The 25955-nt window shown below is 45.0% G+C and overlaps 3 protein-coding genes and 1 long non-coding RNA gene across 4 annotated transcripts; 3 read left to right on the top strand and 1 right to left on the bottom strand.

Annotated features, from left to right (window-relative positions):
• Positions 1-9138: 9138 nt before the first annotated feature.
• On the bottom strand, positions 9139-10631 carry LOC123467348. The gene is made up of 3 exons (XR_006641732.1): positions 10553-10631; positions 10281-10477; positions 9139-9161 (listed from the first exon to the last, which is right to left on the bottom strand). It is a non-coding gene; the product is annotated as an uncharacterized LOC123467348 (long non-coding RNA).
• Positions 10632-11078: 447 nt separating this feature from the next.
• Positions 11079-12677, top strand: LOC123467335. The gene has a single exon (XM_045167289.1). The coding sequence runs from the start codon at positions 11079-11081 to the stop codon at positions 12675-12677; it is 1599 nt and encodes a 532-aa protein (XP_045023224.1).
• A 6118-nt stretch (positions 12678-18795) lies between these two features.
• Positions 18796-20757, top strand: LOC123467332 (the record flags this gene model as incomplete). The annotated part of the gene is given in 3 exon segments (XM_045167288.1): positions 18796-18894; positions 19591-19632; positions 19634-20757. Coding segments are annotated over 3 exon segments (1167 nt in total), but the record flags the coding sequence as incomplete, so codon positions are not given.
• Positions 20645-25831, top strand: LOC116935699 (retrovirus-related Pol polyprotein from transposon 17.6). Its single transcript, XM_032942971.2, has 2 exons — positions 20645-25114; positions 25242-25831. The coding sequence occupies exons 1-2, from the start codon at positions 20750-20752 to the stop codon at positions 25317-25319; spliced, it is 4443 nt and encodes a 1480-aa protein (XP_032798862.2). The 5' UTR covers positions 20645-20749; the 3' UTR covers positions 25320-25831.
• Positions 25832-25955: the final 124 nt, after the last annotated feature.

Here is a 25955-nt window from a genome sequence, read left to right on the forward strand (position 1 = left end):
ATTCGAAATGAGCAAAGATTTAGTTATTAAAGGATCTACTGCTTTACGCGTGTGAACGAAGATAGTATAGCTACAATTTTGGAGGAGAAAATTTCCTATGTTTGAACTAGAATAAGCTTACTATTATTCACGGTTGAGCGCCTTCGGGAACCGCCCCCGAGGCCATGCCCGTGCTCCTTTTTGGCCCGTAGGCCGAGGCGGAAGTTAGTTCCTCAAGTGATCAAGTCACTTAGTATCCTACTATTATTTATTTTTTATTTTTTTCATTTTTTTTTATTTTATCCTTCTTTAACCCTAGCATTGTCAGGACGTTGATTCGGTAGGATGCGAATCCAACTAGCACGAAGTACGGTCACAATGTTGGAGGAATGACCGTGTGCTTGTTTCGTGTTTTGGAGTCACAAGTGGTAGGTGCATGCTGACGTAATCTTATTACGTCGGGGTACCCATTGAGCGGCGCGTGAAATGCGGTCTACCGACAACCCCAGTGCTACTGACTTTTTTTTGTAACACCACATGCACATGCTACCACTCGAACCACTGCACCAACCCGACAATGAGTTCCTACTCCTAATACTTACCTAGCATTCGTCCACTCTACTCTCCTCGTAATGAAGCAGTTTTCGTAAGGCGATCCAGTGGCTATGGTGGGAGGGGGTTTACGGGATTTTTTTTTTTTTTAAGACGTAGGCCACGTTACCTGATCCCTCATATTATGCGTACTGCCGTGCGGTTGGGGACTTACCACAGGCAGCTCGGGACCAAGTAACGCATATGCTACGTCAGACATCTTACCGTACCTTACTTGCGAAAAAGAAATGCAAATTATTACCTTTTAAAGCTGTGTCCCGCTCGCCTGCTTCCTTTTCTGCTTTACAGCAGTTCTTCTGTAGGAGGAGTATCACTCCTACATTAAGGGAAATGACGTCTTGAAGTTACAATAATGATCTGTCAGTTGTCATTTTTGCCACCAGGTGCCGTTTATCCCCTTAGTTAAAACAAATCACCTTTTTGTTTGGATCTAAAGACAAAGTTCAATATCGTATACGTGTTATCAAACAAACTCTCGCCCTAGTAAAGTTATTTAACATAATGCGATGAAGGTTCAAGAGTCTAACGTTGTATCTACCGTTACTTCTAAGAGATTTAAAGAAGTACGGTCTAAAAATCCACCTTTGAACTTCGCGACTAAGAAGCCCGAATACTACTCCGCAGCATCCTACTACACTACCATGTATGCTGCCCTGACCTACTTTACTGAAGCCCTGAAGCACTACTCAGCTCCATTTTCTACACAGATGCATCAGTTTATTAAACCACAACTTGATCTACTTCAAGCTGCTACAATGAGGCCCCCAAATACTACACAACAAAGACAACAGAGTACCACACAACAAATAACACTACACCAAACTACTATATTGAAGCTCTGAAGTACTACTATTTACACTGCCCCAAGCTATATCATCGCTACAGTTGCCTACTACACCACAACAGAAGCAACCAAGTAATAGGGTCAAATTTTAATCTTTAAATCTTTAAAAGGAAATCAAACTGACAGCTTGTATTTTTATTGCACACCTGAAATAACACCAATGCCTTAACACATTGGTGTCAACATTGATTGCAAGGCGATATGGAGGATCCTTGCATATCATTAATGGTCTTCCCTTCGTGTTCTCACAGCAAGGAAGCCACACCCCAATTCGTGAGTGCTAGTTACTAATTCTAAATTTTAGTTTATCATCTACGAGAATTGATTGTCTCGTTGTGATGGCAAAGTGTACAGGAAACCTTCACCTCCATGGCTGTCTTCAACTACCTTTACGGGGAAGTTTATCAGGAAATCCTTAAATGATTCTGCCGGCTCTGGAGGTGCGCATCTGTGGAGAAAGCAGGGCAAGATTTGGAACATTCTCTTGCTAAACAATTTTTTTCACGGTTAAAATTCATTAAAAAAATACCTGTAATTTGTTCTTTTTTTCTTTTATTATTTTGTTCCGTCTTACTACACGGAACCCAGCTACTACACAACAAGTTATGCCACCCCAGCAGCTTCTTATCCAGGAGCTTCGAAATACTACTCGGCTCCAAGCAACTACGCCGATGCTCCACAATACTACAATACCGCTTCTTATTATACCACTAAGGTCCCGGAGTACTACGCTATGGAAAAGGCTGAGTACTACACCACCACATATGCTGCACCAGCTTACTACACTGAAGCTCCTAAATATTCGGTTCCAAGTTATTATCAGAACGAAGCTCCGCAGTACTACACGACTAAGGCGCCCGAATACTATGCCCCCGCTTATGCTACCCAAAGTTACTACACCACGACGTATTCCGCTCCCGAGTACTACACCACCAAGGCCCCTGGCTACTACACTGAGCCTCCTAAATATTATCCTGCTCCCAGCTACAAAACTGAAGCCCCAAAGTACTATCGATAGCCCTTTGATACTAATCAGCTTGCTAACAAAAACAATGTTCCACTTTTAAATGTAAAATTCTACCGGTAGACGTTATTGATCATCACAATTTCGTTTCAGCTTTATTTATATTCTTGACTTGTATCACTTCCGATTGGTATCTGGTACTAGGTCAGTTGTCTAATAAAGGTTGCCGTTAAACAGCTTCTAGTTACATCGCATTCGTTGGTCGCATAGTAAGAGCTACGTTGCTAGTCCGGAGTTTGAAACACGTGACTGGTCAAGTTTAATTAGGAAACATGAAACAATAATAAGGATCTTTATTTCACCAAACGTTTGCCAAGCAGATGGGTTAAGAACATAGTCCATTAAATCATTTTCAACTACACATCACATCTAACAAATACGTTACCCATGCACGATTACACGGTAAGGGTCAGCATAGGAATGGTGGGACAATCCCATACCAACGCTTGACGTTTTGAGTTGTATTTGCTTACAGACTCTTGGTTACTAGCAATCCCAACATTGGGAGGGTGCCTTACCCAGTCATTCCAAGTGCCGCTACACAAGGAAATGCACATAAACATTATATACCGTGAATTGAGGCACCAAACCACGTTGATAACGCAATCTTGCATTTTCCGTTGTAAAACTAACTCTCATTGAAATTCTGAGAAACTTTTACACAATGTCATATATGAACATTATCTGGAAAATAGTGATGAATATCATTACACTTGATTATAAAACAAAAAACTGAACGAAATGTTTAAAATTTAGAATTAGTATCTACACTCACGAATTGGGGTGTGGCTTTCTTGCTGGGAGAACACGAAGGGAAGGCCGTTAATGACATGCAAGGATCCTCCATATCACCTTGCGGTCAATGTTGACACTTATGCGTTAAGGCATTGGTGTGATTTCAGGTCTGTGATAAAAATACGAGCTGTCCATTTTGATTTCCTTTTTAAGATTTAAAGATTAAGATTTAGCGGTATTACTTGGCTGCTTCTGTTGTGGTGTAGTACGCAACTCTAGTGGTGGTATAGCTTGGGGCAGCATAGTACTTGGGAGCTTCAGTATAGTAGCTTGGTTTTGCGTAGCATAATCTGTTGTGTAGTACTCTGGTGCCTTTGTTGTGTAATATTTGGAGGCCTCCTTGTGGTAGCTTGAAGTAGTGTAAGTTGTGGTGCAATAAACTGTTGCATCCGTGTAGTAACTTGGAGCTGAGTAAGTACTTCAGGGCTTCAATAAAGTAGGTCAGAGCAGCATACATAGTAGTGTGGTAGGATGATAGCGTAGTACTTAAGTGGCTTTTTGGTCCGTACTTCTTTAAATCTCTTAGAAGTAACGATACAACATTAGATAGAAGAAGTGGAAGGGAATTTTTTTACTTTGCTTAATCCTCTTTGTGGCACACCAGCGCCAAAAGACGGAGAAGGATCTGGCAACGGCAGAGCAGATGACGCAAAAAAAAGGAGACGACAGTGAAGGCGAACGAGTGGAGAAGTCAAGTTGCAAGATTGTGTGTAAAAAAACCCCTTTTTTGTAACCAATAAAGCTGAATCGTTCGCGGAATTTCATAGTTGTCTGTCCCGAATATTTATTTAAGTGCTCGTAGTTTATTACATGGTGCCGAAACCCATACGACGAATACTTCAGGTAGCTAAGTCGAATTGGTCTACTCCCACCGCGTGTGGCCGCAGCCATCTTCCTTTGTCGGTAAGCGTTTCGTATTGTCGTTAAACCTGAACAGATTTTGAACTTGAACGGCATGTTGAATTCGGCAAATTTCAAACTCGAACAGCATTTCGAACTCGAACAAATTTCGAACTCGAACAAATTTCGAACTCGAACAAATTCCGAACTCGACAGATTTTGAACTCGAACATCATTTCGAACTCGAACAGCAACTGACCCATCCGCACGTCAGTTGTCGAACATATGGCCAGTTGGTCCACAAATGACTAGCGAACTTTATGCCAAAATAATTATATATGTGCACACGCATTTCAAAGACCACAAGATAACAACTATTAATTTTTCAGATTCGGCTATTTTCCAACTCAAAACAAGAATACCTCAACGGAGTTTAGACTGCTGACTAATTACCCTACTGTGGTTGAACTTTATTAAACCGATCTCTCATTATCGTATGTTAAATTGAATCGATGAACTAACGAACAAATTTTGTATTCATTATTTTTCTCTCTCGCACAGGTCCTACGTTTTCCCTCTCGAAAGACTTTCCCTCTCAGATTTTTACTATTCCCTCACTCGAACACAAAAAAAAAAAAAAAAAAAAAAAAAAAAAAAGCTTTTGTTTTCCATTAATGGCGGATGACGAGGAAGAGACGCGACAGGCCGAGCTGCAAGCCCTTTTCACGGCACGTACTACCGCCAAACGCAGGCACACTAACCTCGCTAGAAGAATTAATACGATAATTCAAAATGGCACGTCTCGTGCAGAACTAAACGATCTCCTGGCATCGCTAAGCCAAGCGTACGCAAGCCTAGTAGACGTACACGAACGCTTCGTGACGGTCTCACGGCTTGACGGTGAAGATCTCCACGCGGCGCAAGTTTATTTGGAAAGCGTCCAAATATTACACACCGCTTGCCTCGGGCATGTTGAGCGTGCACAAAGGGCAGGTGCAGCAGGAGGATGGAATGTATCCGTAAACGTTAACGCGACAAGTCACAGCGCCCGAGATGAGATACCTGACAACGACGATGATATACCTGTCAACGACGATGAGCAACAAAACGCGCCAGTCGCGCCCAATCGAAACGTTGCATTCGCCATTTAAAACGACAGTCAAGTAAATAACGATGCCACCGGTCGCCATAACCTGGAAACAAACTTCGAGTCTAATCCGAAAATCGACCAAGTCGCGTTGGCTAAGCGACGAAAACTCGATCTCGAATTTTTGTTACAACAGAAGAAGGTTCAAATTGAGCGTGAGCATATGGATCTCGAAACTAAAAGCCGGAGAGAACAAGAAGACATCTTATTCCAAATTCAAAAGGAAGAACAGCTGCTTGCCTTTCTGCAACCAGTAGCGACAGCAAGTAGCAATTTGTGTTCCACCCCAATCGAAACGCGTCAAAACAATTTTTTCGCCGGAGTTTCGTCTGTCAATGCCCCGTTTCCCGTTTTGACACCCCTTGCACCTAATGTAACAGAAGAATGCATTCCACTTTCATCGCGAACGCAGCCCATTTTCGCCCCATCGTCAACATACGCTCCTTCACACCGTTGGCCCAAGCTGGTTGTAGCAAAGTTCGACGGCGACCCTCGCGGCTGGACCAAATACGCACGTAATATCAATGCAACTCTTGAAGAAACTAGCATGCCAGACTCGCTTAAACTACTAGCGCTACAAGAAAGCTTAATGGAAGTAATTCAAAGGCGGATGGCCCATGTCTTCACCGGTTCTCGAGCGTTTCAAGCCGCATGGGCAGAAATTGAATCCAAATACGGCAACCCTGGCTTAATAATCCAGGCTCATAACCAGCATCTGCAGCAGCTCGCACCTTTCAAAACCGGCGATTTCAGCGGGCTCTTCGACATGGCGACAGCCGTTCGCGACGCAGTTTCAAGTGCTAGTCCCGAAAACTGCATTATGTTCACCTCGGTTATCGGTTCGCTCCCCGCGAAAATGCCAATGCATCTGCAGACTGACTGGGGCAAGCTCGCCTACAGCCTTAAGCGAATGCCTACGATTATTGATTTCGACAGATGGATAGATACAGTTGTCGGAGCCGAAGAACTACGTGGTGCCAAGTTAACGTTAAACAGCAACCAGGCCGTCAAGACTCCAGCCGCTAATTACACTCGCAACAACATCCAATCGGCCGGCAGTAGCAACTACAACAATCGCGGTCCAACAATTCTCGCTGGGTCATTATTGCCTAACACCGCGACAGAATGTCCCGCTTGTCACGAAAAAGCTGGCCATCGCCTCGAAAGCTGCAACACGTTCACCCGCATGCTCGTGAACACCCGAGCAACACTGTGCGCCACGAATAACCGTTGTTTCAAGTGCCTCATTCGCGGACACTATGCAACCAAGTGCAGAAAGCCCTACAATGGTTGTAGCGAATGCGGTGGCCCCCACCATCTCCTGCTTCACGGTGCCGACCGCCAATTCCCAGCTGCTTCATCAAAGCAAGGTAACAATTTAAGTGTCCTATTAGTTCACGCGCCGCGTTACAGCATCGGGCCAGTCCTGCTGGCAATAGTCCGAGTAATAGTCGAAGCTGGTAATCGTTCTCGCACAGTATTTGCCGTTCTCGACCCCGGAAGTGAAGCAACCCTTGTAACGCGTTCATTGGCGGACCGTTGAAACTTAAAGGGCTATCCCACCAAAATTCATTTCGGTTCCTTTGCCAGTTCGACGCTGCTCGACACATCCGTAGTGTCATTTCGGTTGCGCTCAGCGGAAAGCAAGCACTCCTTCGCACTGGATGAGGCGTTCGTGGTCCCAAATATCAATCTCTCGCATCGAAAAATTAATTGGCCGAAAATGAAGTATGGATGGCCGCACCTCGCTTGTTTACAATTACCAGCAATCGACTCAACTAAGGTCGAGCTCTTGATAGGAATGGATCTACATCAGCCCACCAAACACTTCGTGTAATTTCACCTCTTGCCAATAAAGACGGGCCTTCGGCACACGAAACGTGCTTTGGCTATGCAGTTGTTGGAAAAATTCCCCGATCCCTTGTTTCTGGTCCAGGCCTTAAAATAGACGTCAACCTCGGGTCTACAGAAGTGGAACCGTCGCTAGCAACCACCGTTGAACGCTTCCAGTCAAACCAGTCATTCGGCGTCGTTGTAAAATCAAAATCGAAAAAATCCCAGGAAGAAGAAGATCAGCAGATGTTAAACGTGATCAAGCGGTCAATAAAATTCGTTGGATGTGGCTACGAAATTGAGCTACCCATTCGACCAGAAGTGTCCGTCGTTCCAAACAACCGAAGTCAAGCGCTTTCTCGATTTTTTGGCGTCGAGCGCCGCCTCGCGGAGCCGGCGATGCGTGACGTGGCATCAAATTATGAAAAGATTATGCAGAATCTCATTTCGTCCGGCACCGTGATTGCTGTGTGCCAGTCCGACTTATGTGAACCACAGGGTAAAATCTGGTATCTCCCGCATTTTTTGTAGTAAACCCCAAAAAGCCACAAAAAATTCGTGTAGTGTTTGATGCTAAAGCACGTTTTTGTTCGACCTCGTATAATTCCATCATGTTGCGCGTGTTGAGGTATTATAGCTTAACAACTTATACTAGGGGGAATTTATATATGACTATTACAAATACGATCTGTTACCTTATAAGTTACTCTAATAATAAAGAAATGATAAGAGACACGGACACGTGTTGTTACTTGCTTGAGCTGCGTATACTTGCAAAAATAGAAGAGAGAGCTGAGACACATTGACACGGTCTTATATAACATAAGGATATTAAGGATAAACAGAATCCTGAGTGAAACAAAAGAGTGAACAGGTACGTATAGGTTTACGCAACCTTTACTTTAGTTGCTGAGGAGAAGCGCACTTTGACACCTGGTCTCCTCAACTAATAACTAAACTCAACTAATAGTGAAGGTTGAGTTTTATCATAAGTACAAAACGAATTTGGCAATCACACACCCAAAAAAAGAAGAAGAGGAGAGTGAGAAGACGAAACACAATGAAACGATGAAATACAAAAAAAAATAAATGAATGAAATATTGAGTGGGATCTTCTTGTCTAATATGCGGTCGATAAGGTGCCTGGTCTGATTCAATATTAACTTCTAGCTCCGATTTCTGGTCTGAGTGCATCGATTGACTGCTAAAAGCATTAAACCGCTACACAGAGTTTTGAGTGCTTTTTCAAAACGTGGTCTTGATCTTTAGATGTGGAGACTGGAAAGGCTGAGTCTTGATTTTTCATGTTAGGGAAATTGTCTCCCTGGTCTGCCTTTAGGATCGCTCGTGCTCTTGCCAGTTTCCGACAGTCTGCCGTTTTGTGGGTGTCTACTTCACAGAGATCACATTCAAATTCTTGATTTTGAAATTTTGATTGCTCCCATTGGTTGTGGTGATATGCAGTATTGTAGCGATTAGCTGCTACTCTCCTGGCATTTTGAAAGTTTCCTTGAAGACCGGGATATCCACCTCTTCCAGCTTGGTAACTGCCTCTTGATCGTCGGATGGACGAATGGTTATAAGCGCGGAAGGCACTGGACATCTCATTCTTTGATTCAGACTCATATGATGCAATCACACTCTCTTCTGCCACTAATCTCCGAGTGAGATTATCGATAGTTCTCTCGTGGACTGGTACAACTGTCCATGCGGAACGCACCATTCTAAAGTTTGGTGGAAGAGCGGCTAGGATTTTGTTAAGAATTTGCCTCTCAGGAACTGGCTCATTCATTTCTCTTAGTTGGTTGGCGATGGACACAATCCCGTTGATGTAAGATGTAACGTTTTTTTCAGAATCGTACTTGAAATCGTAGAGTTCCTGCCATCTCTGATGAATGGTGTCATCTGCTCTAGCGGCATGCTGAGAGATCAGTTTAACCCACATTTCTCTTGCGGTAACACATGGATAGAGAAGGATCTTCTGACTTTGATCTGTGGTGGCCAAGATATAGTTTCTGCATGTGATATCTCTCATTCTCCATGCGTTGATGTCGACTTGATTAGGTGACCGCGTTATCAACTCTTGTCTAGTAAAATAGACAGTAATGAGTATTTGGGTTTTTTTTTTTTTTTTTTTTAGGATAAACTGAGTGTGAGTACACCCTTTAATTGAGATGCAAAATTCTCGTTAAAGTGTGATGACACTTGTTTTTTTTTTTTTTTTTTTTTTGTTTTTTTGTTTTTTTTTTTTGTTTTGTTTTTTGTTTTTTTTTTTTTTTGTTTTTTTTTTTTTTTTTAGGATAAACTGAGTGTGAGTACACCCTTTAATTGAGATGCAAATTCTCGTTAAAGTGTGATGACACTTGTTTTTTAGGATAAACTGAGTGTGAGTACTCCGTTTAATTGAGATGCAAAATTCTCGTTAAAGTGTGTGATGACACTTGTTTTTTTTATTTTAGGATAAACTGAGTGTGAGTACACCCTTTAATTGAGATGCAAAATTCTCGTTAAAGTGTGATGACACTTGTTTTTTTTTTTTTTTTGTTTTTTTTTTTTTTTTTTTTTTTTTTTTTTTTTTTTTTTTTTTTTTTTTTTTTTTTTTTTTTTTTTTTTTTTTTTTTTAGGATAAACTGAGTGTGAGTACACCCTTTAATTGAGATGCAAAATTCTCGTTAAAGTGTGATGACACTTGTTTTTTAGGATAAACTGAGTGTGAGTACTCCGTTTAATTGAGATGCAAAATTCTCGTTAAAGTGTGATGACACTTGTTTTTTTTTTTATTTTAGGATAAACTGAGTGTGAGTACACCCTTTAATTGAGATGCAAAATTCTCGTTAAAGTGTGATGACACTTGAAAGAAACAGAAAAAAAAATAATAATCATAATAAATCACAAGTATTTATGCTGACCAGCATATTGGGTGCGTAGTAGACATTTGAAACAAAATTTATACGATGATGTATAACTTTTATTACACTAATCTCCACATGTTAGTGGAGCACCCCTTCAATAGAGTGGTTTATATATATACAGTACGGTATGATGTATGTACAATCAAGAATTTAAAATGCTGATATCACTATCAAATTTGTACAGATTTTAAAGTTTCTTGATTGAACAAGTTGCGAAATAATCCACTAATTATGAATCAATATATAAAAAAAAATGTGAACACACGATAGATAAAAAAAAAAACATGAATTTACCTCCAAAGGGATGGCATCTAGTACACCACCGGGAGGTGCTTCAAGCAAGGCCTTAAGGCCGAGTTGTTCCATCATGTTTTGAAATTCATATTTCCATTCCGTGAAATTCTGGCCATTGAATTTTGGTAAATGGCTCACGTCCTTAAAACTGTTTGTAACTATTGCATTAGCCATTACGCGAAATCTGGGCCCATAACCTGTTGAGGTATTATAGCTTAACAACTTATACTAGGGGGAATTTATATATGACTATTACAAATACGATCTGTTACCTTATAAGTTACTCTAATAATAAAGAAATGATAAGAGACACGGACACGTGTTGTTACTTGCTTGAGCTGCGTATACTTGCAAAAATAGAAGAGAGAGCTGAGACACATTGACACGGTCTTATATAACATAAGGATATTAAGGATAAACAGAATCCTGAGTGAAACAAAAGATTGAACAGGTACGTATAGGTTTACGCAACCTTTACTTTAGTTGCTGAGGAGAAGCGCACTTTGACAGCGCGGACCGCCATCTATTCCCAGCTTAGTCGGTGTGCTTCTGCGCGCTCGTCAGTTTCGTGTTGCGCTTTCCGCCGATATCACAGCGTTTTATCATCGCATCGGCGTAGCCAGTCAACACCAGCCCCTGCAGCGTTTCGTTTATCGAAGATTCGGCAGCAAAGAGCCAATACTGACGTATCAATTCACTACCCTAATTTTTGGAGCTGTATTCTCATCATCCGCGGCCGTTTACACGCTACAACATGCAGCCAGCGAATGTGCTGCCTTTCCTCAAGTTGCGGCCAAGATGCCAGACAACTTCTACTCAGACAATCTTATCGACTCCTTCGAAACAGAGGATGAGGCGATTAAATTCAGCATGGCGGTAAGGCAATCCCTCGAAGCTGGTGGATTCAGTTTGACGGCATTTGCTTCGTCTGCTCCGCGAGTGCTCGAAAGCATTCCCTTGCATGAAAGGTCAGCTAGCGTTTTAGACCTCAACGTGGACGCCTTGCCGGTAGAATACCATCTAGGAATCGAGCTAAATCTAACAACAGATTCGTACAGTGTCAGGGTCAAAACGATGCCCCAAGTGTCCACTAGAAGAGAAATGCTAGCTGCCATGTCGCTGACGTTCGACCCGCTTGGGATCTGTCTCCCGGTTATCGCTGGGGCTAAATTACTGTTTCAGCTTACAAACAGATTGGAGAGAAACGCTCGCGGGTGGGACCAGCCTTTGCCAGCAGACCTGCTGGAAAAGTGGAATGTTTGGGCAGATGGGTTGGCCAAGCTATCGTTCCCTAATGTGAGCAGATGTTTCCGCCCCGCCGATTTACCATTTTTGGGCTCTGTACCTCGGCTGATCGTGTTTGCTGACGCGTCATCAGTCGCGTTTGGAGCGGTCGCCTACCTCCGCACACAATTGAATAACAAGGTCCATGTAAGTTTCGTGATGGCAAAAGGTCGTTCAGCATCATTGAGGCCAACGACAATTCCGCGGATGGAGTTACAGGCGGCTGTACTGGCCGTGCGCTTGTCAGCACTAATAAAAAAAGAACTCCGCATCCCAATTGCTTCTGTTGAATATCACACCGACTCTCAGATCGTTTTATGGCAGCTGCGATCCGATGACCATGGACGTCCGTCATTCGTGCGCGCAAGAAGAGAGGAGATCCTCGCCCACTTGGCACTCAACGACTGGCATTTCGTTCGTAGTAGCGATAACCCGGCCGACGAATGTACTCGCGGTGTCACACCGAAAGACTTTGGTCCTGGTTGCCGTTGGATTACTGGCCCCTCTTTTCTCATGGATCCGTCCTATGTTGCAGAGCCATTTGACCATCGCGCCACTAAACCTTCTGAAAAGGAAGACGATGAAACACTGACCATCAGCATTGAGCATCTGGATGTCGCGCCATATTGCTGCCACCCGAAGGCAGCCGCCGTATCTAAGCTCATATCCCACGCCACGGAACTAAGCATTCTGAAACGCGAAGTTGCCCAGCTGGTGCGACACGATCCGGCCACGCAAGCGGAGCCGACCGTTGGAGAGCTTGCAGAAGCCCTTCGTGTGTGCTTGCTGGTCTCCCAAAGTGAAGTTTTCGTGCGCGAGTGCAAGGCCCTTCTTAACGGAACCGAAATTCCTCGAAATTCAGTGCTGCGGCGTGTTGGCCCATACATCGATCCGGATTGTGGCTTAATGAAAGTGGACGGAAGGTTGGAGCACGCCGAACTCCCGGCGCGCACTCGTCACCCAACTATAATTGCACCGAACCACCCGATGACCAGGTTAATCATAGAAGATTGTCACCAAAAAGTGCGGCACTCCGGCGTTGAGCACACCTTAAGCATCTTGCGCGAGCAATATTATCTCCCCAGGGTCGCAGGGCCATCCGTCGGGCATTGAGAAAATGTGTCAAGTGCAAGCTCTTACGTTCCCTGCCCCAAGCACCGAAAATGGCAAGCCTACCAAAAGAACGTCTTCAGGCTTTCCTTCGCGTTTTTACAAATGTCGGCCTCGATTGTTTTGGGCCATTCCAGGTCGTAATCGGAAGGCGATCAGTTAAAAGATATGGCCTTCTTATCACCTGCCTTTCCTCTCGTGCGGTACACCTGGAGGTCCTCGACTCAATGGATGCTGATTCCTTCATCATGGCCCTTCGCCGGTTCATTTCCCTCCGCGGCAGTCCAGCCGTCGTATATTCGGACAACGGCACGAATCTGAAGGCAGGCGGCAAGGAGCTCGCCGAAGGAATCAAAAACTTAAACTCTATTCGCGTATCAGGAGAAATGGCGGACCGTGGAATTGACTGGCGGTACTCGCCACCAACCGGCTCACACTACGGCGGAATTTGGGAGCGGCTAATTGGCTCCAGCAAGGCAGCATTGCGTGCCATTCTCGAGACCCGCTCAGTTAACGACAAAGTGCTGCGCACCGTGTTTGCCGAAGTTGCGTCGCTCTTAAACAGCCGACCCCTCACCCATGTTCAAACGGACCCGAATGAGCCCGAGCCGCTGACCCCGAATCATTTTATGCTTGGTGGACCGCACCCTCATCGTGCACCCGATCGAGAAGAAGCATTTGACGGACTAACGAGGCGTCGCTGGAAGCAGGCCCAGTTTATCGTCGACCAGTTCTGGCGACGATGGATGAGAGAATATCTTCCCAGTCTCATCGAGCGCAAGAAATGGGAAAAATCAGTTCGTCCTCTTTTAGTCGGCGACAAGGTCCTAATAATGGACGAGAACAACAAGCGAGGAGAATGGTTAATGGGCTCGATCGTGGCCGTTCACCCGAGCCACGACGGAGTCGTGCGGAAAGCAACAGTCAAAACGGCTAATTCTGTGTTAATCCGACCCACTGTTAAACTCTGTTATATTTCAGGTCAGCGCCCGGAGTAATCACGTTATCAGCTCTGCGCTGGCTGGGACTGTGGCGCACCAGCGCCAAAAGACGGAGAAGGATCTGGCAACGGCAGAGCAGACGACGGAAAAAAAAGGAGACGACAGTGAAGGCGAACGAGTGGAGAAGTCAAGTTGCAAGATATTGTGTAAAAAAACCCCTTTTTTGTAACCAATAAAGCTGAATCGTTCGCGGAATTTCATAGTTGTCTGTCCCGAATATTTATTTAAGTGCTCGTAGTTTATTACACTCTTTAACCTTCATCGCCTTATATTACATTTCTTTACTAGAAAAATAATTCAAAAAAAATTCAGTAGCACTGGGGTTGTCGGTAGACCGCATTTCACGCGCCGCTCAATGGGTACCCCGACGTAATAAGATTACGTCAGCATGCACCTACCACTTGTGACTCCAAACCACGAACCAAGCACACGGTCATTCCTCCAACATTGTGACCGTACTTCGTGCTAGTTGGATTCGCATCCTACCGAATCAACGTCCTGACAATGCTAGGGTTAAAGAGAGATTTAAAAAGAAAAATAGTAGGATACTAAGTGACTTGGTCACTTGAGGAAATAACTTCCGCCTCGGCCTACGGGCCAAAAAGGAGCACGGGCATGGCCTCGGGGGCAGTTCCCGACGGCGCTCAACCGTGAATACTTAAGGCTTATTAAAGTTTAAAGATAGGAAATGTTCTTCTCCAAAATTGTTGCTATACTATCTTTGTTCACACACATAAAGCAGTAGATCCTCTAATGCTGAAATCTTTGCTCACTTTCAATCATCGTTTAAGTATTTATTTTATGTTTTATTGTTTGTTAAGTATCCTCTCCAGTCGAAGGAAAACCACATATCATTAATAGACTTATGAAGAGAAATCGATCGGGTACGGACGAGGGGTACACTCTCAATTTTTGATTTCTACCTTTTTCCTACTTTTCGGCCACCATGCGTAGTAGAACGAAAAAGGTAGAGAAATGGTAGAAAATTTTGTTTACTTTTAGCTAGTAGGGGAATGGAAGATGACCTACCATATGGTAGACAAATGCGTGTCTACCATAAAGTAAGAAATAGCAGACGAAAACGCAAAATCACAACAAAAATGGAGGGGCGATTCCCAAGTAAATATGCACTTTTCGTTGGAATATAACAAAACAAAACTTGGGAAGCAAACAAACTTTCTTCTGATGACTTACAGGTTAATTTTACTTCCCCTTTTTAAATTTGTCATATTTTATTTGATTTTATACAACTATTTCCACTTTAGCTTTTTAAATTTGTTTTTGAACATTAACATTTCATTTGTTATTTTGAAATATTTGGGTTAAATTAGCGATTAAAAATGAAAAAGATAGAAATTATAGTTTAAAATTAATATATAATTATTAAAAGTAGGATTTTATTATTAACAAATACTCAAATATCTTAAATGTAAACATACTTTAGTTTTCAGTCAGAATTTTTTCTAAGTTCTTAACTGAATCCTTGAAATAGTCAGGAAAATGTTTCAATGTTAACGTGTTAAAATAGCTGAGTGGTTAAGGCGCTTGACTGCGAACATCAGTAATATGAGTTTCCGTGTTCGATCCGCGCCGAAGTCTTTTCTTTTTGTCCGTTTTTGTCAATGGTAGACTAGTCTACCATTGCAAATGGTAGGCAGATGGTAGAGGATCTACTTTACCCTACTTTTTAAAAATCGACGGTTTTCCGTCCAAATGGTAGCAGTTTCTACCAAAAAGTAGCATGTTTCATTTCGCTACCAAATGGTAGCCAAAAGCAGTGAAAAAGTAGGAATCAGAAATTGAGAGTGTAGTTCTAGGAAGTAGCCTAAACGTGTAGGCCTACTTAGACCTACCAGCCTTGTGGAAAAGCTAGTTCGCCAACTTTCAAATTAAGCTGATGTTAATTAAGCACGGGTGAAACGAAAAATAGTTTATTTTCATTTAACATTCTTATTTCCTAGCCCTAGAGCGGCTTTGGATCACGCATTCATGCATTCATGCCTTCAATCCTCCTTGCCGTCATTTAATCTGATTTCAATTTCATTCATTCATGACCCTTTCCCTAATTGGAATTTCAGTAAATATGGCATCGTACTAGTGGAGCCTTCTTCAAAATCAGACGACTGATTTTGTAAATAATGAGATGAAATGAGACAACAGCCACCTCGGTACTGACCCCGAATTCATTCATTTGCTTTTAGCCATTGCAATAGGCGACTCCGTAACAAACTAGGTGAACCATTTAATTCACAAGCGGTTTACTCTCCGACCCTAAAAAGGAAGAGTAAAAAATCAAATTAAAAAAATAATCCCGAGTCCCGAGACACCGCTTACGGGAAAACTAGAGGCAGAAAAGCGGCGTGTAACTTCACGAGAATTTTTGTTTTGATTTGTTCGTAATTGCGATGACGCCATCCAAACGGTATGGAAAAATTCTAAGGATCGCGGACCCGAATTTTTTATTATATATTATTATATATTTTTTTTGCACTGACCTTAGGCGTTTCAGCCATTACAGGAAATTGTGCCTTAATGGTTAAGTTTGGAATGACTGGATTAATTGAAGTTGTCAAAAATAATCAATGAGGATCCTAGATTGGCTTAACATTTCTTTTTCATATGGGAACCAAGGGAACAGAAGAATAATAATTAGGGACATTGCTAAATATTCAGGGTTAAATCTAAACCATAAATTAACAAATTGATTCTTAAATCTACAATCAAATTCAAATCACCAACTCGTTTTTTTCCCCATATACCTGAAGTAACACTTAGAAAATGCATTAACTTTATTAGTGATTAGTGTCAACATTGGCCGCAAGGCGATATGGAAGAACCTGGCACGTCCTTAGAGGTGTTCCCTTCGTGTTGCCGTAGCAATGAATAAATGAATACCCCAAATCGCGAGTGCTGAATGTGGACATAAGTTTGAAATTTAAAGTACTTGATGAAGTCTTTTGTTTTCTAATAAAGTCGAGTGATGTTCGTTACTATTCTTCCGATGGTGTTCATTTTTTACGTGATGTAATTGTTTATCAGAATTCCAAAGAAATTAAATTTTACGACGGAGCTCATGACGCTGGTTGCGTCATCAACGGGGTTTGGCGCCTCAGACTCACGGTGTATCCGGATTATATGTTTTCCTTAATGTAGCGGCACTTGAAATGACTGGGTATGGCACCCTCCAAATGATGTGGGATTCCTAGTCCAAGAGTCTGTAAACATTTGCCACACCAAACGTCTAGCGTTGGTAGGGGATGGAATTGGCCTACCAATCCAATGCATGACTGAATAGAGAGGTCAAAGCTTTAGGCTGGTGTCACGATAGATTGGAATAGATTGGATCAATAGCTGTACTATACGCTCCCGTCTATCTTGACAGGTCTGGAGGACACTAGCATGTCATTCAAGTGCTTAGCGAAACTTATTTTATTTTGATTTTTTCTGTTTTTTTGTTTTGTTTTTTGTTTGTTTTAGTTTAGTTCTTTGCTTTTCTGTTGTTACCAATAATTAAGGCGCCTTCAAACAGACCGCTTGATTGTCATCAGCTAAACTTGGCATTCGGCTTGCAATCATGGTAAGACAGAATCATTCACTGAAATTTTCCATTTTGCTGGAGCCCTACTGATGCTGTGTTTCTCATAAAAGTCCGTTGTATGAATCGTATGAATCCGTGTACTGAAGTGTTCAATTTTTTCTAAGTTTACTGGGTATGCTGCCGTTGGTTGTTGTTGCCTTTCTGACGGCCACATTAATCACCAGATGTATGGATTTGTCTTCGTCTGCGTAGCACACCATTCCTGCACTCTACTACACCACCACCTATGCTGATCCCCGTTACCAAAATGAGTTATTCAAGTACTGCTACATGACCAAAGCGCCCGAATAATAATATACCACGGCCTCCTACTATATACCACCACACCGACGTAGACCTACTACACTTAAGCTTCTAAATACTATCCGGTTCTAAGTTACTAGGTTTATAAGCTGAAATTTACTACACTACAAGTTACGCCAGTCCGAGCTACCACACCGAGGCTTCCAAATAGTACACCATCAAGGCTCCAGGGTAGGTCTACTACCCACTAAAAGTCGAATTTTTCACCGCAACTTACGCCACTCCCAGCTACCCTTGCGAACCCGACAACGACAAGTCCTATTCTTCGCCGAGTAAGACTCCCACTACTGATCCGTACTATGTAGCTCTACAGAAGCAGCGAAGTATTATGAAGCTCCAACTAATTATACGGAAGCTTCTCTGTTTTACCACGCCAAGGCAAAATATTAGACTGAAGCTCCGAAGTATTAGCCTGCCCATAGTTACTACAGCACGACAACTCCGTCTTACTGCTCGGAGCGCATTTACGTCACAACAGCTAGCATATGCTGCTCCAGCGTTACCACAACGAGGCTCCAAGGTAGCCTACTACTACTTCATCATCATATTTCGTCACTTTATGCCTGACAATAACTCAAAGCATGGCCTGCCTTGGTATCATCTTATGGTACAACCTGGGCCGTGACGAACCGTGGAAAAAACACGTCCAATTCATGACGTTCGCAGTCGGTGTTTTCGGGTCACGGATCTGGTCTGCTCTGTTATCAGTTACTTTACTTCTTCTGCGCATGAAGAAATTAAGCTTCGTCCTCAATAAATGTCGTCCCTTTCTTCTGGTCGTCGGAAGGGGGTCTGTTTATCACACAAATCAACTTAGAAAACACGACTAATTGCCTTTTTAATAGAATACCTGTGGTGTTACGGGCGACTCCGAGATGGCGCGCAAGCAGCCAGAGGAGCAGACGGACTCGCGTCGCCCGTGATTGGGGGGGTTGGATCTGGCAAGGGGACGAGTACACATCTTTTTTGGCTGCAATAAACTGCTTGTCTTGTCTCTAAATATAATTGCATTTAACGAGCATTCGCTCGTTACATCTGGGGGCTCATCCGGGATTTCTTTTTTGAACTCGGGCCAATCTAAATTAATATTTTTTGTGCCTAATTTTGTGTTTGGTCTCTATTTTGTGATTGATAGTGTGTAAAGTGTGTTAAATTGTCCCTACGTGTTTATTCAAATTATTCAATTCCTAACTAATTGTTGCTTTTCTTGTGCCTTCCATGCAGGGAGGAAACTTTTCATTTGTCGCTTACTATAAAATTGACAGTGCCTACCCTGTCAATTTTGGATTTTGGATGCTACAGTGATTACCCTGTAGAAGTAAGTTGCGATTTAACCCCCTTCAAATTTTGCCAAAGCAGGAAGTGAGTGGTATCAATTCCCTCCCGATTTCACGTATCGCCATTCTGATTTGTTTCTCTTTGTCGGCCAAATCGACACTGAGTGTTCCATTGGACTGTCCCAACTCGTCATTTTCTTTCTGTGACTGAATTTTCATTTCATCCAAAATTCGTTGACATTTTGAAGTTGGCCTTGTAAATCCACCTGGGAAGCAGTTAGACTAGCGATTTTCTCAGCTTGATTTTTCATTTACATTCAATTTGCGAATTTTCTTCGTTGAGTTGGGTGATTCGCTGCATTAGCTCGAGTTTATTTCTTGTTCGTTCAGACGAATAAGTTCTTCAGTAGTACAGTACGGGCAAGTTGGGTGAGTCGCTGCTCGTTGGCCGCTTTCTGTTGTTCGAAACCGTTGCGTTTGTTCCTCCACGTTCACCGTTCCATCGGTCTCATCGTTCACCTAGGAACGTGGGTTCATAGGCAGACATCTTGGTTTATCATCCTGCTCCTTCAAACCTCTCTCTACCGTATGCAACATATATCTTGTATAACGGTCGGAATCGTAACACACTTCGCCGTCATGGAATTCTTCCAAATTAGAACATGGGGTTGGGAAATATTTGCATGGGGTCTCTTAAGCACCACCGGAGCATTTGCTTACTTCTACTGGTGCAATAGAAAATCTCGTTCCCCCCCTCCGCTACCTCCACGGCAAGTTCGTTTCCCCGAAGCAAACCACGAAAGAAAAGGGGCAACAAAAACTCTGTTTAGAAGGAAAGGGGGGCGCCAATTATCGTCAAGCCTGCGTCTAAACCTAAGCGAGCAGTTCCGCCGATGCGAAACGCCGATTTCGCCCATACTTCAAACACCCACTCAACGGCCGACAAGAGAAGAAACAGAGAACCCATTCGCAGCTCCAAGCCCTGTCGTCCATCGCGTATTCGTAGACGAAACTCTCTCGCCGGAAGTGCTAAATATGATTAAGCCGTTCAAAGGTTCATCAGCGGATGACGCAAGGGATTGGGTGCTCACCATCGAAGACGTAGGAAGAGCTCAAGGTTGGCGTGCTCAAACACACAGGAGGGCGGCGGTCTCAAAATTAGTTGGGGGGGCGTACGACTGGCATGTGGTAGATGGATGCAGCCTACCGTTGTGGGAAGGCTGGCGGGCAGCATTTTTAAAAATGTTCGTTAAAGAACTGACCCTGGAACAATGGACCCATATGGTAGAGAGTAGGACGCGCCTCCCCTTTGAGACAGGGCTGGAATATTCGCTGGCAAAAAGGCGAATTTGCATGAAATGCCCCGTACCCCTAACGCCATTGCAAGTTATTCAGAGGATGGTTTTTGGTCTCAACAGCCCGGCTTATAAAGCGGCCGTGCTGTCCAACAACCCGACGTCGGTCGAATATTACTTCGACCTCATCCGCCGCTTAGATGAAGCATCCCTGGGAGAAATCGAAGACCAGAGCGCGTCAGAAAGGGGTTTGGCCGAAACTTTACTCCCAACAGAGGCGGGAAGCGCTAGTAACCGTAACACCTTTGTAAATAACATGGTAAGGGAGATCACGCTTAGACTACCAAGAGACATGTCACACCCCCCTCCTACAGCACACAAGAAATCGCAAGCTTGCTCTACGTGTGGACTAACTGGTCACGTGACCTGGCACTGTCCCGAAACGAGGGAAAATTTGGGAGCTATCCCAAAAACAAGCGTGAACACGGGAAACTTCAGGGCCGACTCATAGAGGCAGAGTCGGCAAAAATGTATAGCCTCGCCTTCACCCCCCCCTCCCATAATAATTGTAATTATCCCGCCAGTTGGACAAGTCCAAGCGATGATCGACACGGGCGCGTGTATTTCAACTATTGATCTTAATTTTGCACAACAATTGCACGGGTCCATTCACCCATGGGAGGGAGAACCTTTAGTGGGTTTCACAGAGGAGGAAGCCCGGCCGATAGGCACAACCAACGTTACCGTTTTTTTTGGAAACTCTGTGTGCAACATAACGGCGGCCGTCATGCTGAAATCTCCGTTCCCTGTCGTCCTGTCGAAAGGGTGGGTCGACTCTGCTCAACCGGTCTTCACGTATGAAGACGATAAACTCGCAATCCTCCCCCCCCTCCCCCGTACAAACAATTTGGAAGGGTCAGTCCGCCGGAAGGGCCCAAAACCTCCCACAGCTAAGCACCTCAGCACTATCGCAGAGTCTCCGGAAGAGGAAGAAGAGAATCTACCACACCGTGGTCGCCTTTTGCGTCGCCACGTGCGTCCCTCTCCGGATATTCGAGACGAAGCGCCGACTCGTCCCAGATCGATAGCATTACTAGTGTCGAGGGACGTCGTAATACCTCCCCATTCCGTCGCGAGAGTTTCCGGAAAACTTATTTCGAACGAATCCGGAGACTTGGTTTTGCAACCTTTTCTCTATTGCGGCGTCGAGGGAGAATTTGTGAGTCCAAGGTGCGCCGTCAAAATCGATGGGGGAAAAACCGAAATCGAGGTAACAAATATAGGACGTTCACCAGTATTACTGAGGCAAGGGCAGGAACTGAATTCGATCGACGAGGGGGAAAACGTAACCATCGTAGCGTTGCGTGATCATACCTTCCAACCCCCCACAACGCCAGCCATGGAAGACAACGAGCTTGGGGTAACACTGGATGACTCCCTTGACGGGAGCCAAAGACGGAGACTATTAGCGATCCTTTCAAAGCACAAACACCACTTTCGAAAAAAAACGGATGTCGAGGAGGTTCCGCGTGAGAAACTGCTGAACCACGTCATCAATACAGGAAACAGTAGACCCCTGTCCGTAGCCCCACGTAGAATTTCACAAAAAGAGAATATGGTCGTAAACGAACACGTCCAAGAAATGCGGAAGAGTGGCGTCATTCAGCCTTCGGACAGCCCGTGGTCCTCGCAGGTCGTCCTGGTCAAGAAGAAAGACGGATCTATTCGATTCTGCGTAGACTATAGGAGGCTCAATCAGGCTACCACTCGTGACGTGTACCCGCTCCCGCGGATCGACGAAATCCTAGACAGTCTGAACGGAGCGTCCTTCTTTTCTACCATAGACTTGTACAGGGGCTATTGGCAAGTCCCAGTCAATAAAAGCGACGTCAAGAAAACAGCTTTCGTCACCCGGGATGGGCTTTTCGAGTTCAAGCGTATGCCGTTCGGGCTTTCCAATGCACCCGCCACGTTTCAGCGCTTGATGGATCAGGTTCTGGCTTCACACAAATGGCTGCATTGCCTCGTATACCTCGACGACGTGCTAGTTTACTCAAGGGACTTTGACTCCCATTGCGAACGCCTAGACCTCGTGCTGACAGCCTTGGGGGATGCGGGTTTGTGTCTCAATGCGTCGAAGTGTTCGTTCGGTCGTCGCGAGGTTGTTTACTTGGGCCACAAAGTAAGTGGGGAGGGAATTTCGCCGGACCCACAAAAGTCAGCGGCAATCTCACAGCATCCACCACCCACCAACGTCAAGGAACTCAAGCAGTTTTTGGGCCTGGCATCCTATTACCGGAAGTTTATCCGTGGGTTTTCTACCGTAGCGCACCCGCTTATATCTATGCTAAAAAAGGGAATGGAATTCGTTGGGCACGAACCGCAGAAACTTTCTTTTAAACATCTAGTCGACGCCCTCAGCTCTCCTTCAACCTTGGTTCATTTTGACGAAACGGCCGAACTGTTTCTCAAGACCGACGCAAGCTACGCTGGGTTGGGTGCCGTTCTGACACAAAAGAAAGATGGGGTAGAAAAAGTCGTCAGCTTCCTCAGTAGGAGACTCCTCACGAACGAGGCAAACTGGGCGTCCAACGACTTAGAGTGCTTCGCCGTAGTATGGGCCATAAAGAAACTCAGGCCGTATCTGTACGGTAGGGAATTCACGGTCTACAGTGACAATGTAACAGCAGTGTCACTGTTGAGGAAAAAGGACCTCACGGGTAAATTTGCACGCTGGGTCATGGACCTGGCCGAGTACGATTTCAAAATTTTGCACTGCACCGGTCCGTCTAACGTAGTTGCGGACGCACTTTCCCGATCCCCTACAACTTCCACCTGTCCCGATACACACCACGCTTCCTTGGAAGATGTTTGCGAGCTTTGCTTAAAGGGAGTCTCTTTTGGGGAGGGGGTTTCCGATTTGGTTGTGGGAAGGGCCACAGACAAAAGTTCTCTTCGGTGCCCCAGTTTCCCTCAGGATAGCCACATTATCAAGTGTAATTTTGGGGGTGATTTTCAGCCAAGAGTTGGTATCCTAGCCCCTCCAAAACTGTCCTGTTTTTCCCCTACCAAAATTTACCTCGAAGAATTGTCGCTGGCGCAACATGCAGATCGTACTTTTAAGGCTGCCATCGACAGGCTACAAGGAAGATCCCCGCAAACCCAAGACGTTTTCCGACTTAAAAAGCAAGTCCTGTATCGACGGAACAAAAGGAAAAGCGGGCATTCATGGCTCCTTTGCGTACCCAAGTTTTTAAGAGGCCAGGTCGCGAGGGCTTGTCATGTTGATCCTTCGAGTGGCCACGGAGGCCAAACAAAAACTATAGAAAGAATCCTACAACGGTTTTGGTGGCCAGGTGCTACAAAAACAGCCCGACGACTGACGCGTAGCTGCCATTTCTGCCAATCGAGGAAAGTCCAACGTAGACGACCAGCGGGCCTACTGAACCCCATTCCCCCGCCTTGGCAACCATTCACGAGGTGGAGTCTGGATCACATGGGGCCATTTCCAATCACTCGAGCGGGAAACCGGTACATCATTGTGGCCGTAGATTACTTCTCTAAACTAGTTCTCGCCCAACCAGTTCCGTCCTGTGCGGCAGGACCCAGCATTACATTCCTAAATGATTGGGTTATCAACCGCCATGGGGTCCCGCATCACATCGTATCCGACCAAGGCTCCGCCTTTACTTCAGCAGCCTGGCGTGATACGCTCTCATCACTAGGGATAATACACACGCTAGCGACCACGGAACGGCCGCAAACCAATGGCTTGGTAGAACGGCAGAACGCCGTCATAATGGACAAACTCGTGGCGTTCGTAGACAAGAAGGAAAGCTGGGACGAAGGCCTCCAAAGTTCAGTCTTTGCAATCAACACCGACGTCCATACAGCCACGAAATTCTCTCCGTTTGAAGTCATATTTGGCTTCCCGGCACGCCTACCAGTCGAAACTGACTTCCCTTGGCCCGAAGATAGTGACCCGGAAACCCGGAGAGACCACATCTGGAGCCAAGTGAGAGAAAATGTCATCGCGGACCAAGCGCGGCAGAAAACAAACCACGATGCAAAACACAGAAAAGCGGAAGAATACAAACCAGGCGATCTCGTGACGGTGCGGCGGAAGCAGGTGAAAAAGGGGTTGTGCAGGAAGTTCTCCCAGCGCAACATCGGTCCCTTCCAAATCGTGCGGAAGCTTGGCCCAAGTACCTTCGAGGTGGAAGACCTTCCATCCCGCCGTACGGCCACCAGGTGGCGAGTGTTCAATGCCCATGTAGCCCAGATGAACCGCTACGTCACCAAACAAGGCACAGACACGGAATCATCCAGCCAAGCAAGCCCGGAGGAGACGGATTCATCGTCCTCCCACTCATCGGCCCGGTCGTTAGACGAGCATTTTTCGTCAGCCAGCGACTCATCATCTAACGAGGAATCGTCGTCTTCCCATTCGCCCTCGGTTTCAAGCGACTCGGCATCTAACGAAGAATCGTTGTCTTCCCGTTCGCCCTCTGTTTCAAGCGTTTCCGGACCGTCTCCACAGCGTTTGTCTCCGTCATCTGATTCGTCCTCGTCGTCTTCATCGTTCCCCTCACGGAACAACGCGAGCCCGGAACCAAGAAGCTCGTTGGATGGCCTCCAGTCGCCGTCGGCTTCCGGTAGGAGCGTCTCTGAAGCTGTCCCGCTTTCCCCAACGATTCCACTCGGTCTCGGAGATTTAGTTTGGGCGTACATCCCAGGCTACCCACTATGGCCAGCACTCATCACCCAAGACCCTGTCTCCTCCGTACACACCAAAACGAAGTCCGTCGGAAGAACCAAAATTCGGTTTTTCCATGTTGAGTTCTACGCGGACAACGGAGCACGGAGTTGGCTGTCGGCCAAAATGTTGTTCCATTTCAGCGGGGGCGTAGAAGAACTACTGGCAGGAAACGGCGAATTCTGCAAGCACGTCCAAACTAAGAGCAAGGTCTTTAAATCTCTCCATCAAGCAAACCGCACCCAAAGAAAAGACTGGCAGCTCGCTGTAGCAGAAGCCAGGAACGCCTTTCGCCTAGCGGCCCAGCAACGAATAATTTCGCTCAGGTCCTCTTAAGTCACTTTGCCCCATCACCTACACCACCTCATCCCCACTGACTTTCCCTTCTACACCAATCAACGCCACTCTGGTGTAACTGAAATAAGCGGGGCCCTGCCTATATGTTGTGTTCCCTAAATGTTATATTCTTTGTTGTACGTGCCTCTCTATTCTTTATGTTCAACGTAATACTTATGGATAACGTTTTGTGCGGGATATGCTGTCTCTACTCCTCCCCCAGTTTCCCCAACGAAGTTTGCAAAGTAATTATCAGTTCTACCTTTTGTGTACGACAAAATGATTTAAGAAAGTAAGGTTAGGGCGTAAAATCTTTAGTCATTATTAGCTAAACCCGGCGCTCTCCTTATATTTCTGGTTGATGTCTGGATTCCCACCTTGGATTGGGTCTGTACCCATTGTTTCGTATTTTGTCTGAATTTATGTCTTGTGTTTATGGCCCTTAATCAAATTGCCAGTCGAAGTTGGCTGCATGCACCTAAACGGTGCTCTTCTTCCGGTCTGGCCGCGGGACGCTGGCCCATCCGGGGGAGGGGGGCATGTTACGGGCGACTCCGAGATGGCGCGCAAGCAGCCAGAGGAGCAGACGGACTCGCGTCGCCCGTGATTGGGGGGGTTGGATCTGGCAAGGGGACGAGTACACATCTTTTTTGGCTGCAATAAACTGCTTGTCTTGTCTCTAAATATAATTGCATTTAACGAGCATTCGCTCGTT

This window comes from Daphnia magna, unplaced genomic scaffold, assembly GCF_020631705.1.
Source record: "Daphnia magna isolate NIES unplaced genomic scaffold, ASM2063170v1.1 Dm_contigs173, whole genome shotgun sequence".
Classification (NCBI taxonomy): Eukaryota; Metazoa; Arthropoda; class Branchiopoda; order Diplostraca; family Daphniidae; genus Daphnia; species Daphnia magna.

Coding starts and splice junctions, on each gene's coding strand:
- LOC123467335 (XM_045167289.1), top strand. CDS start 11,079: ATGCCAGACAACTTCTACTCAGACAATCTTATCGACTCCTTCGAAACA.
- LOC116935699 (XM_032942971.2), top strand. CDS start 20,750: ATGATCGACACGGGCGCGTGTATTTCAACTATTGATCTTAATTTTGCA. Junction 25,115..25,241: donor ACGTCCAAACTAAGAGCAAG/GTCTTTAAATCT, acceptor GGTCCTCTTAAG/TCACTTTGCCCCATCACCTA.